The sequence below is a fragment of the Polypterus senegalus genome, chromosome 4, assembly GCF_016835505.1.
Source record: "Polypterus senegalus isolate Bchr_013 chromosome 4, ASM1683550v1, whole genome shotgun sequence".
Classification (NCBI taxonomy): domain Eukaryota; kingdom Metazoa; phylum Chordata; class Cladistia; order Polypteriformes; family Polypteridae; genus Polypterus; species Polypterus senegalus.
In genome coordinates, this window is record NC_053157.1 from 189,599,575 (window position 1) to 189,611,998 (window position 12,424).

Genomic DNA, 12,424 nt, shown 5'->3' on the forward strand with positions numbered 1-12,424 from the left:
AATCACCATCTAGCATTTTGGGGGAGGCTGTGTCCCAGAGTAGCTGTCTTCCTCCATCCTTCCATTCTTCAGTCGGGTTGAGCTGCTGGTCGTACATCACACCGTCAATCATCCATTCTGTGGAAGGACAGGAATTTAACAGCATTGCCAACACCTGGCTCTGAATTTTATTACCATGAGAGGAGCCCTGAAGTTGTCTCCCATGCACACGTGTGTGACATATACAGCGTCTTGTGCAAGCGTCTTAGGCACTTGTGAAAAAATGCTGAAAACTGGGAATGGTTTCAAAAATAATACTTCAAATAATTTTTATTAATCCGTGAACTTCCTAGGATGTGGACTAAAAAGAAAAAATACAAATGAAATCAATATTTGGTGTGATACCCTTTGCATTAAAAACAGCAGCAATTCTCTTAGGTCTGTTTACATGTAATTTCTGAAGAGACTTGCTTAGAACGTTTTTTCAAGCCTCTTGGAGAACTTGCCACAGGTCCACTGCAGACTTTGCTTACCTTACTTGCGTTCCCTCTCAGCACGTAATCCCAGATTGCTTTTGATGCTGAGATAAGAGTCCTGTTTGTTATAATCGTGCTTAATTTTTTTCAGGATTTCCAGAAGTTCAAAAATCATATATACATGTTTTACTTTTTTCTGATCCAGAGATTTGTTTTCTGGTGTAATTTTTCCAGTCAGAAACTTTTTTTGAAGTTTGTAATTTCCCCCATCTTTTTAACACCATTTTGGATGTTTTTCTATGCATTACTATGTTGAGTTTAGCATGTTACCCATTGTCATAGGAATCCTTCCCACAATGCATCGGGTTTGTCCAATGGTGACGTAATTGACTCAACTACTTAAGGGTATTTGCCCAGCTTCCCATTTATCTTGGCCCAAATTCATTCCTTGCAAACTTCATACTTTAATTTGTGAATTTTATGAGATTGATGTTGGCTCTGAACTAAAATTTAGATTTTGCGGTTAGCATTTCTGGTTTTGTTGTTTCTCTCTTTGATCTCCAGTTTTGACAGTTTGCTTCATTTTCTGACTTTTTTTCACGGTCTTTTCTCGTAAAGCTATTCTGACCTCTTGTGAAAGTTAGCATGCTGTGTGGGGGTTCATACCATTGTGGTGGACAGCTGGGACCCTTGCCCTGCTGGGACGCTTCTACAATGGAAGGACTGGGAGAGGGGCAATACCTTCCCCAGGACATGAGGGGGCAACCCCCCTGGATTGCATTGGGGCCGCCCGGGGGGGCCCCTGGACAGTTCCAGAGCCGTGGACTGCAGCACTTCTGCCACACCCGGAAGTGCTGTTGGAAGAGGATCCGGGTGCACCTGGAGAACTTCCGGGTGCAGTATAAAAGAGGTTACTTCACTCCATTTGGGGAGCCAGAGTCAAGAGGAGACAATACCTCCCCTGGAACACTAGAGGGTAACCCCTATGGCTTGCAGAGAGGAGTGGAGGCAGCAGAGGAGAGAAAGAAAGACAGAAGAAGAAAGAGAGAGAAGGGACTGAGCAATATTAGCTGGTGATTTGTGTGCTGAAAGGAAAAGAAATCAAAGTGTGTACTTGGACTTGTGTCCCTCTGCCTGTCTGTGTTCGGGTTAGGGGTTCTGCATGACCCCCGATCTTCCATACCATCTGTTAGAACATTTCACTGCAGAGAGCTATTTATAATTTTCATGGTCATGTTGCACAATGAAGTAGGGATAGCAAAGGCTGATGGTATTGCAGGATGGCTAAGAATCTGTTTGTACTTCTCAGCAGTAAGGAGGACATCAATTTTCATCAAATCACCAACTCCATTTTTGGAAATGCTACCCTAAACCTGTGGGGAACCTCCACCATGATTCAGTGTTGGCTGCAGACATTCATCCATGTACCATTCTCTAGCCCTTCAGCAGACAAACTGCCTTCTGCTACAGCCAACCAGAACCCCTGCTGCCATTTTTCTGCACCCCAGTTCTAGAGTTTCTGAGTGTTAGTAAGTCATTTGCCTTTATTTTCACTTTGGAGGAATATCTTTTTGGTCAACCACTTTTCTATGCTGAGCACATCTGATAAGACTTCTCAGGACTGCAGAAGGGTAAACTAGAGCCACAGTGGTTTCTTCCAGTTCTGTGCTAATAGCGCTGATGGATAGTTTCTGATTTCAAAAATAAATGAGCTTGATGTGTTTCTTATTAGCTGCACTCAGTTTCCGTGGCTGGCCACTCCATTTGCAGTTCTCAGCATTACCTGTTTGTGCTTCAGCAGAAGACCTTGGACAGCATAGCTGGAAACCATGACATTTCTGCTTGGGAGAGACTTTGATGATGCAGGATGAACACCGTGCACCTTGTCTCTGTGCTCACATTTGCCAGGGTGTACGATTGGCAAGTTAACCCGCCACATTTACCACAGCCTCACCTTGCTAGTATGGCTGTCCATTGTCCAGTTTTACCCATCCTGCACAGCTTTTTCCATTTTAGTTCATCACTTTAGTTCAAACTACACATGGTTTAGCACTGTACTATATGATTGCAAAGGATTTTATGTGCAAAGTGGTCTATTACTATTTCAGTTTCTTTCTTTAAGAACATTCAAATATCTTATTGTATTGAAGTACTTTTGGCAAAAGGAATGTTTAGAACCCTAAAATACCCTCTTGTCTATTGACACGATGATTCAGAAGACATAAAATTAATGTGAATTATCTAAAGTGCCTTAGACATGTATGTTAAAATATCTGTTCGTATTATTAAATGTTCGTCAACCTTATGACCTGTTTCTGATTCTTCTAGTCCGGGACCAAAATATGTGAGGAACCTCTTACCTGACAACTTTCAAATTAAATTTATGGAAAAAAAATCTGAATATGTATGAAAAACTCTTTAAACGTGGCCTACTTAATAGATGGCACCTCAGATCCTAAAGCTCTATAGAAAGGCTTTGAGATTGAAGCATTTCCCATTCATCTTCCTTTTACTGACATACCAATTACTAGTACCTGTACATGACCTGCTAGGGCCATCTTCTGTTTTAAAACTGTTTTTCGTGATTTTGATATGAATGTGAGTGTCACTTATCTCAATATGAGATTAAAGGGAGCCAGGGCTTATCTTGACACCACTGGTGACTTGTGTTGATGCACCTTTTTAGTGATGCTGTCCAACTTAATGATTGATTGACTGATAAATTGCTTCATTGATTTCTTGTGAGAAGATAATGCTTCTTCTTTGGATTTACTTGCGGTCAGTCCTTTAAGCTGTGAAAAGAATAAAATCCCAGTGTGAATTGAACAAAAGTTTTTTCTCTGTTCTGATATGACACTAGTTAACAAGATGCATTTGTGACATTTACTGTTTGATTCAAATATATTCATTGACAATGTACTGTATAATCAGTGATATTCCTCCTGCTTTTTTCAAATACATGATCATGGTCTGGCAGCCTTTAGACGTAGGTGTCTCACACCTATCTATGTAGCATTAAACACTAGAAACAGAAGATGGTGTATATGTACCTCTAAAACGTTCTGCTAAAGTATGAGGAAGACCCAAATATAAAGGCTTTTGACTTAATCTTTGTGAATTGGTGTATGGATAAAACAAAATGTAATCCAATCATCCATTTTTCGACAGTCACAAAAAGCAGTGTGCTCGTTGACGTTACATAACCACTGCTTAGCTGCCAGCCTCTTACTGTGTGCATTTAAGAGCACACCATTATTATATAGCAAGCTTTGCTATTTTTGTAAGAAGACGCTCTATAGAAACAGGCAGGCTTCCAGTTTTCCAAACAAATGCAGCAACCAGACAGAGTCCTTGATCTTTAAGGTCGGTTTTCAACAGACTGTGACTTTTGTTTTTTGTTTTTTTGTTTAATTTATAACAGGAGATGACTACTTTTTTATGATAAAACAACAACAGCTGATGGCCAGATTGTCACCCTAACATAAATTGAAGTTACAATGCACTCAATGTAAAATCTATCTATCTATCTATCCATCTATCTATCTATCTATCTATCTATCTATCTATCTATCTATCTATCTATCTATCTATCTATCTATCTATTATATAGTGCTAATAATGAGAATAAATAATAAAGTATTTTCTATCTATCTATCTATCTATCTATCTATCTATCTATCTATCTATCTATCTATCTATCTATCTATTATATAGTGCTAATAATGAGAATAAATAATAAAGTATTATCTATCTATCTATCTATCTATCTATCTATCTATCTATCTATCTATCTATCTATCTATCTATCTATTATACAGTGCTAATAATGAGAATAAATAATAAAGTATTATCTATCTATCTATCTATCTATCTATCTATTGTCAGAGATGGCTGTCGTGACAACCCGGCCGAGTTGCACAGGAGGACTGGAGGAGGGCTTGCACCTTCCCCAGACCAGGTGGGGGCACCCGCCCTGGTACCTTTGGGGGCCACGGGTACAGAGCTTTGAAGCTCCACCCTGTAGGGGCCCGTGGTCACCGCCAGGGGGCGCCCCTATGCCTTTGGACCCCTGAACCTCAGCACTTCCGCCACACCCGGGAAGTGCTGGAGGGAAGAAGAGTAGGGACACCCGGAGTGCTTCCGGGGATGCAGCCGGCACTTCCGCCACACTGGGGCATGTCGGTGGAAGATTGCCGGGACACACCTGGAGCACATCCGGGGGACCATAAAAGGGGCCGCCTCCCTTCATACAATGGCTAGAGTCAGGTGGAAGAGGACGAGGTCTTGGAGGAGGCAAGGAGGTGGCCTGAAGAGTAAGAAGGCAGTGTGTTGTGGCCAGGACTTTGGGGTTTGTGGCACTTGTAAATATGATTAATAAATGTGTTGTGGGTGACATGAACGTGTCCGCCTGTCTGTGTCTAGGCCGGCTACCACACTATCTATCTATCTATCTATCTATCTATCTATCTATCTATCTATCTATCTATCTATCTATCTATCTATCTATCTATCTATCTATCTATCTATCTATCTATCTATCTATCTATCTGCCATTAACCTGAGTTAAAGATTGTGTTGAACAGTTACATCATCTTCTCCTCTTCCCAAATATTCAAAACAGAGTCACTAAAAGGGGATGATCCCATTTTTCTTCAGCTTTGTGAAGTTGCAGTATTATATGTTTGGACACAAAAAGCTGACAAGAACCCAGTACTGCATATAGAAATGTTGTTTAGCCCCCACAGCCCACATTCTTGTTATCAAGCTGATAGGAAACTCAAATGTGATCCTGCCATATGTGAATGTTCACAGTGGTGAACTGCATTCCCACCCAGGGCCGATTCCTACCTTGATACCATTGTTCTTGGTAAAAGAATATAAAATGTCTATTGAAGATGGATGGATAGCCAGATAATTACAGCAGACCTGAAGCATGACTATAATCAGTTTTAAATTGTACATTAGCAGACAACTGCTGAGAGCTGCTACCTTCAATGCCATCACCTGCTGTGAGTGTTTGACTACAACTCGGCATCTACTCTACATTTGAATAGCAGGTCTTTGATGGAGATCTTTAGCGACTACAATGCAAATGGCTTGCATTGGGCAAGTTTTTGTTTTATTAAAATTAAAAGGCTCACTGGAATAGTTCAGAGTTACTCTTTTGATCATGATCAACAGGAAAACTTTGGGAGAAAGGATCTTTCAGTTTCATTTTATTTTTTAATCATAATCTATCTTTTGTTATTATTTTTTTAACAACATGTATTGTGATTCTTTAACTTTTTTTTTCCTGCTTTGTCCTATAATGAGGTTCCCGGACATAGTTAACGACCAGCTCTGTGCATTACAATGGCCGATCACAGGATATGCACATTTTGGAAATACCACAAAAACTGAAAAGTGTATACCGTATTTCAGCTCTGAGAAGAAATGGAAAACTGGAAGGAAACCATCTAAATATGAGGAGTTTTTTTTTTCCTGTGGAAACCTTGCAGCAGTTGGAAATCTTATCTGAGGTTAAAATGCTATGCAGCAACAATGCTATTCCCTGCCCTACAACATTGCTGGAGAACTTGTAGAGTATGATTTTCATTTTACTGATGACAATAAAGTTGACGTTGATTAAGCAGGTTTGATAATGAGCTGGTAAATAAATGAATGAATGCATTTGGATCCATCCTGCAATGAACTGCCATTCAACATGACTTCTGCCTTGTTCCCAAAATGCTTCCAAATAATCCCACAATGGAAAAAGCAGGCCCAGAAAATGATTGGAATGAAAGATAAGCTTGTGTTGATCTATCCTTGGTGCTGAAATCGCCTCCATTGCTACGCAGAGCATTGTCTCTCTTCTGTATTGTCATAGCAAGAAAAGTCAAAAGTTCAGGCACTAACATTAAAGTATGTTAAGAAAGACGGGAGATGGAAGGAAACGGCATATCTTGATTCTCAATTGACAATATTTGAATTACCAACTGTAAATATAGATGTCTTTAAGTAGCTCAGAGAAGTAAGGTGAAGAAAGGAAACTGAATTCCAATACCCTGGCTTAACTGTTTCATGATGGCCTATTTTATTTGTGCATCTGTTTCTCTTTCACTCACTCATACAAACACAAACACATGTACTGTGTGAATACATTAGTCTTTGCATTATTATATTTGAAGAGCTTTTAATTGGCTCTTACATCATTTTTCTATGAATGCTACATCAAGTCATGTTCAAATTGTGTCTGAATGCTCACCTTTTCTCTCTTGAATTTTAGAGCTGATGTTCATTTTTATTTTATTTTCACAATTGCCTTATACCTACCTACCTCATTGATGTCGATTCTATTGTCCTGTCCATCACCTCTCACTGTCAAAGTACTTGGATGTGCATGCAGTTCATTGTTTGCTTTTACCTGATTTCCAGAACATCTGCAGGCACTTTCTAGTGTCTGAATATTGATGTCATTAATCCTTTATTTTAAATAATTTGTTATCATGCTATTATGATTTGTAGTCTAGTGGGCATTGTTAAGCACCATTTGGAAATGGGTGATATTAAATAAAGATTAATTAACTAAAATGCAATATCTGTTCATTTAATGTTTACGTCATTCTGCTAAACTAAAATGTGGAGTTTTTTTCTCCTATAAGAATATTATTTATAATTTCTTTCAATTTCATAGCATTCTGTTCTCATCCATAATGTACACACAGAGCTGTTTGCAGGCCATATGCTGCTGAGTTTTCTCATGAAGTAGCAGTTAAAATTGTTAAACTGTACTGCTTTTTAGCCATTTTACTTTACAAATGTAACAGTAGTTTTCATACCTGGCTTATTTTTATTGCATCAGATGACTGCAGCATTGCACAATAGCATATGCTGAATAAAGGCAACACTATATTTTTGAAAAAGACATCTTAAATGTAGACAGATTCAAAAATTATTCACTTTAGCGGACACGGTATTATCTCAAATAATTAAGCCAAATGTATCTAGCTCTAACAACCACATTGGTTGCAGATAGTCCCAATGGGAAGCAGGCCCACTTTAGGAAATTTAGCATTTAAAAATGAAGGTACCAAAGTGATTCTTCAGAGTGATGAGACAGGGAAGCAATTTTTGGTTCCCAAAATGACCATCCATTTAATGGTTCCAGGATCTTCTTAGATGTGTAACAGGTACCATAAATAAACAGATAGTGAAAGATTTGTCAAATACCAATGAACACCTGATTTTAAAATGAGTCTTACTGCATACAGTAACACAGGCTAAGTCCACGTCTTCTTGATCTGTTTGTATCCTGCTGTAGGCAGCCTACTACAGTACACATTAAAGATGTATGCTTTGTCCACACATTAGGAATCTTTTCAAAACCAAAAGAACCAGTTTCATATGCAACGACTGTTTCCAGAATGAAATGGTTCTTGGTCAAGTAACGTTTTAATTAGGAACCACACAACCCAGAAATTCTTTTTAGAGTGTGCAGTATTTGTCAATGGTGCGATAAAAGAGTAAAAACGGGTCTATTCATTCAGACCAGCCCGATACTGCCTGGATATTTTTGGATTTGTTTCCTGTTTGAGCTGTCGGAATGATTTGTAATTCTTATAATAATGTGTCTCAGTTGAACAGGAAATGGATGGATGGATAGTCTGTCAACATTTTCTTTCAAGAGGTTAATATTTTACAAGCCACTGCGTCAACTAAACGTTTCCGAATCGCCAATAGATATTGCAGATAATTCAAATAACTTGAAGAATGAAACCGTGCAGGGTGCACCATGATTACAGAATCGGGTTTTGCGACTGAAGGTGACAGAGAAAGACAGTTTAAAACGAACAGACAAGTTTAATTCTTTGGTCGAATGGACTCCATTATATTATTTTGCATAGCATTACCGCCAGTTTTCTATTTCCCCATCGCGTATTTCTTTGAGCTATAAAAGACCACGTAGCCTCGGAGATGTGAGGTGACATTTCAGATATCTGCAACGGGTGTTTATTTACGCCGCGGAGCAAAATGCCGAGCCAGCTATTTTGTTTCTACGGTGCAGTTGGCGCTGGGCTTGCCACTTAGTTGTGAGGAGCTGACGAGCGATGAGAGAAAAGTCCGAGAGAGGTTTCGTGGATGCGGCGCTCCTCGACACAAATCGGGGAGTGCTGCTATAGCGACGTCAAAAACGCTGGTCTCCTTTTTGGGGAATCACCGTCACATCCTCTGTCCATGTATGGGCAATAAGATGACAAGCAAGTACGCAGCGGGGAATCCTCTCACTGGAGAGGATGAATGAGAAGGAGGGACGACGCCGTGTCCGTGGGTATATAAATAGGGCAACGCAAAACATTGATGTGGATTCACAGCAACAGATAACAGATGAGGCAAACACACCAGGATTTTGGTGACTTTCTTCCGATTCATTGGTGAATCGTTTCTGGACAAGAAAATCTTGAACTGTTTTCAGCGGAGTTTGCTTGCAACCGAATTCGTCTTGGGGAAATTACGACAGAAAGGGGGATCTGCTGAATTCAGAGCTGCAGACGGATTGCTTTATTTATTTTGAAAACCTTAGTGTTTCTCGTTAAAAGACATTTACTACAAATATACCTCGTGAAGCTGGATTGACACGCTTGCGGATTTCGGAGCGGCAACATGCTCAACAATATGGATTTAAACTCTCAGGACTCTTTCTTTTCACAGTACGACGACTGTTGTAATCCCTCGCCAGAGGTTGAGAGTTTGGGGCCGGAAATAAATCAAAAGCATTTTACCGAATCGCAGTCAGAATCGCCAGTTCATTTCAATCAAGGTGAGTAATGTTTCGAATATTTCATTTATGTTAACGCGAGTTTTAGTCAACATACAACATATTAACCTAAGATACCTGGTCATTCGCTGCTGTTGATAGCGTCAAGCAATAAACGATGTAGCAGAATGTCCGATTATGTAAAAGTGCCTTTAAACAAATGCACAGATGCATAGCTGCAATAGTCGTTTAACTGATATCGAAAAATGCAATGACCATTTTGCATGAAGGATTAAAGTCGTCACGCGTGTGCAGTGACAAGATAAACGAGAATTAAAAGTATGTTCTATATCTTTCTTTTATTAACAGGTACGCCAATTGAACCCAAAACTGAAACTTCCAATTCGGATTTTTTCTTTGATCCGAGCGAAAACGCCGACTACAGGTTTCCATCTTCTCTCAATTACTCGGGCAGCTTCTACGTGGAAACGTCGTCCGGGGCCTCATGCAGTGCCGAGACTTTGTTGAACATGATATCTGAGATTGTTGGCATCTCCACTTTGCCTATTTCAGAAATGCAGCAGAGTCAGTCCGAGGCGGTGTTTTCCTCTTCTCACTCTCAGCTAGAGCACGGTCAGGATTTGCCTCCTAACTGCACCAGCGTCCCGGCGTTGTATACTGAGAACCCGGTGTACTCCAGCTACGCCAACGTGCACGTCCCGGAGGCTGGGATCGCTCCAGGTGCCAACGCTGCTCCTTCTCAGGAAGCAAACCGAAAGCTCAGCCAAGCTCAGACTGACATGCCAGCTTTCCCAGTGGTCGTGAAAAGTGAGCGTGACACCAGTGACTATGAATGGGACCCATTTCATAATAAACCAGAAGGTTACGTGACTTCAGAGTACAACGATTTGTTTGCAATGACCGACGATTGTTCTCCATTGAGCCAGCAGGTGGATTCAAAAGATTTCCTTGATTCTCTCTCCACTGTTTGCCACACCAGCGATTTAGCAGCCAAACTGGAAGGGTCCGGCATCCCGGATTTGTGTTTTATTGATAGGCAACAGACCTTTCACGGCCAGATCAGTCCTAACTACCAGATACAGATGATGGCTGGACTGAACAGCATCAGCACTCCCACTCAAACCGTAGCGGTGCAAACTTTGGGCAGCCAGTGCACTTTAGACTATACCACGTCTATGCTGGCTAATGCCGTGGACTCGCTCCTCTACCCTCAGGTGACGCAGACCGCCTTTCTGAAAACGGGATTGCGCCCTGAAAAGCCCAGCCGCTCAAGAAAATGTCAGACTGGCTCAAATGGCCCCGCCAAGGAGAAACCTTTCGCTTGCCCCATGGATAACTGTGAACGGCGCTTCTCCAGATCGGACGAGCTCAACCGACACCTGCGCATCCACACTGGACACAAGCCCTTTCAGTGCCGCATCTGCTTAAGGAGCTTTAGCCGCAGTGACCACCTGACCACTCACACCAGGACTCACACCGGCGAGAAGCCCTTTTCCTGTGACGTGTGCGGCCGCAGGTTCGCCAGGAGCGACGAAAGGAAAAGACACGGCAGGGTCCACCTGAAACAAAAAGAAAAGTCGGAACTGAAACCCCAGCTCCTCACCGCATGCTCTTTCTCTTTACCCCAAGGCTTTTAGGAGCACTTCAGGAGAGTCCGTCAGTTTCCGTCATGGAAAGGATTGTCGACAACAGGTTGGAGTTGGTAAACTGTGGGAACCTGGCAGGTGAAGCCAGGCCTTTGGAGTTGTTAGGGCAGATGCTGGCTCCGAAAATGGCTGCAAAATTAAAAAAAAAAGTACAGTGAAGGAATGTATCGTGAAAACAAGCAAACAAAACATCCTCGAGGCGAGGTAACCGACTTTTGGCGTTGAGGAAAATCTTAACATCAGCTCATGTACTCGTGTTTTTAAATGTCTTAAAGAGCTCATAGAAAAAAAAAAGCAAAACGTGATATATGTGCACTGGCTAGAATTGATCAAGCAACTCTTTTACTAAAACCTCAAGATGTGCATCAATCATAGCAGCTTCTCCACGGCTACACTCGGTGTCCTTAATAAATGTTCTTTTCTTCTTTCGAGAGAGTGAGACTCGTGTAGGCAACGAATTCAACAGCGGCACATTTCAGAACCAGCAACGTTGGACAGCTCCGAGCCTCTGCGCACTAAGACTATCAGTATAAAGACACGGGAGCAGAACAAAAGAACAAAAAAAAAAAAAAAAAAAGAAAAGAATTGCACTTACTTGTGGCCTGTAATATGTGAATTGCCTTTTCTGCTTTTGTTTAACACACATCATTACTGTTTAAAAGACGCTGTTTTTGCATGTCATTATTTTATGAAGTGAAACTATATTTGCTTTGAGTAGAAAATATGATTTTCAGGTAAACAAACGTTATTTATGTATATGACAAAAGCCTAATGTACTTTGATTGTATGTGATTTCTTTACACCTTTCACAAGGGTTGGCCTCTCTGCCATAAAAAAAGAAAAAAAAATGCTTTGCTGATTGCAGTTTTGTCATTGAAAAATATGATGTACTGAAAACAAATCACTTGTGAACACTGAAACATAGTGGTCAATAAATGTTTCCCTAACAAAACATCTTTAAATTGCATTTCTCTAACTGTACAACTTATTGACTGACTGTATGTTCAAAACAATGCATTTTCTGTTTGTTGACCATTCTCAATATGCTCTATGCATAGAAGTAAAAAAAAAATCATCAGGCAAATATTTTTATGTAAAAGGATATTCAGTAAATTAAAGTATCACCCTGGTATAAAGGGGACATGATGGGAAAAGTTCATTTATATCTAAACATACAGTTTTACAATTTTGAAAGAGTGAATGCTAAAAATGGCAGTGCAAATTAGTGTCTAATTGAGGTAGCGCTACCTTAAATGATTTATTAGTCATTGCTAATGGGAAATTTGCTCTAATGCCACATTTGTAAAATAAATATTTTGAATTTTACATATACAAAACATTATATATTATATAAATATATATATATAGTAGTTGTTTCATGAATACGTTTTAATAAAATAGCACACAATGGTGCAATGTATAATAAAATAATGTACCTCAAAATAGTATGTAAAAAGGTTATTTCTACAGTTAAGCAAAAGCAACATTGAAAGCTGTATATTTAGCACATTCAAAAATGATTATTTTGTACAGGTGCAAAATGTATTGTATCAAATAGAAAAACA

General features: G+C 40.1%; 1 protein-coding gene across 1 annotated transcript; it reads left to right on the forward strand.

The window, feature by feature from the left end:
* The first annotated feature begins 8,789 nt into the window (after positions 1–8,789).
* On the forward strand, positions 8,790–11,931 carry LOC120527887 (early growth response protein 4). The gene is made up of 2 exons (XM_039751811.1): positions 8,790–9,255; positions 9,562–11,931. The coding sequence occupies exons 1-2, from the start codon at positions 9,099–9,101 to the stop codon at positions 10,848–10,850; spliced, it is 1,446 nt and encodes a 481-aa protein (XP_039607745.1). The 5' UTR covers positions 8,790–9,098; the 3' UTR covers positions 10,851–11,931.
* Positions 11,932–12,424: the final 493 nt, after the last annotated feature.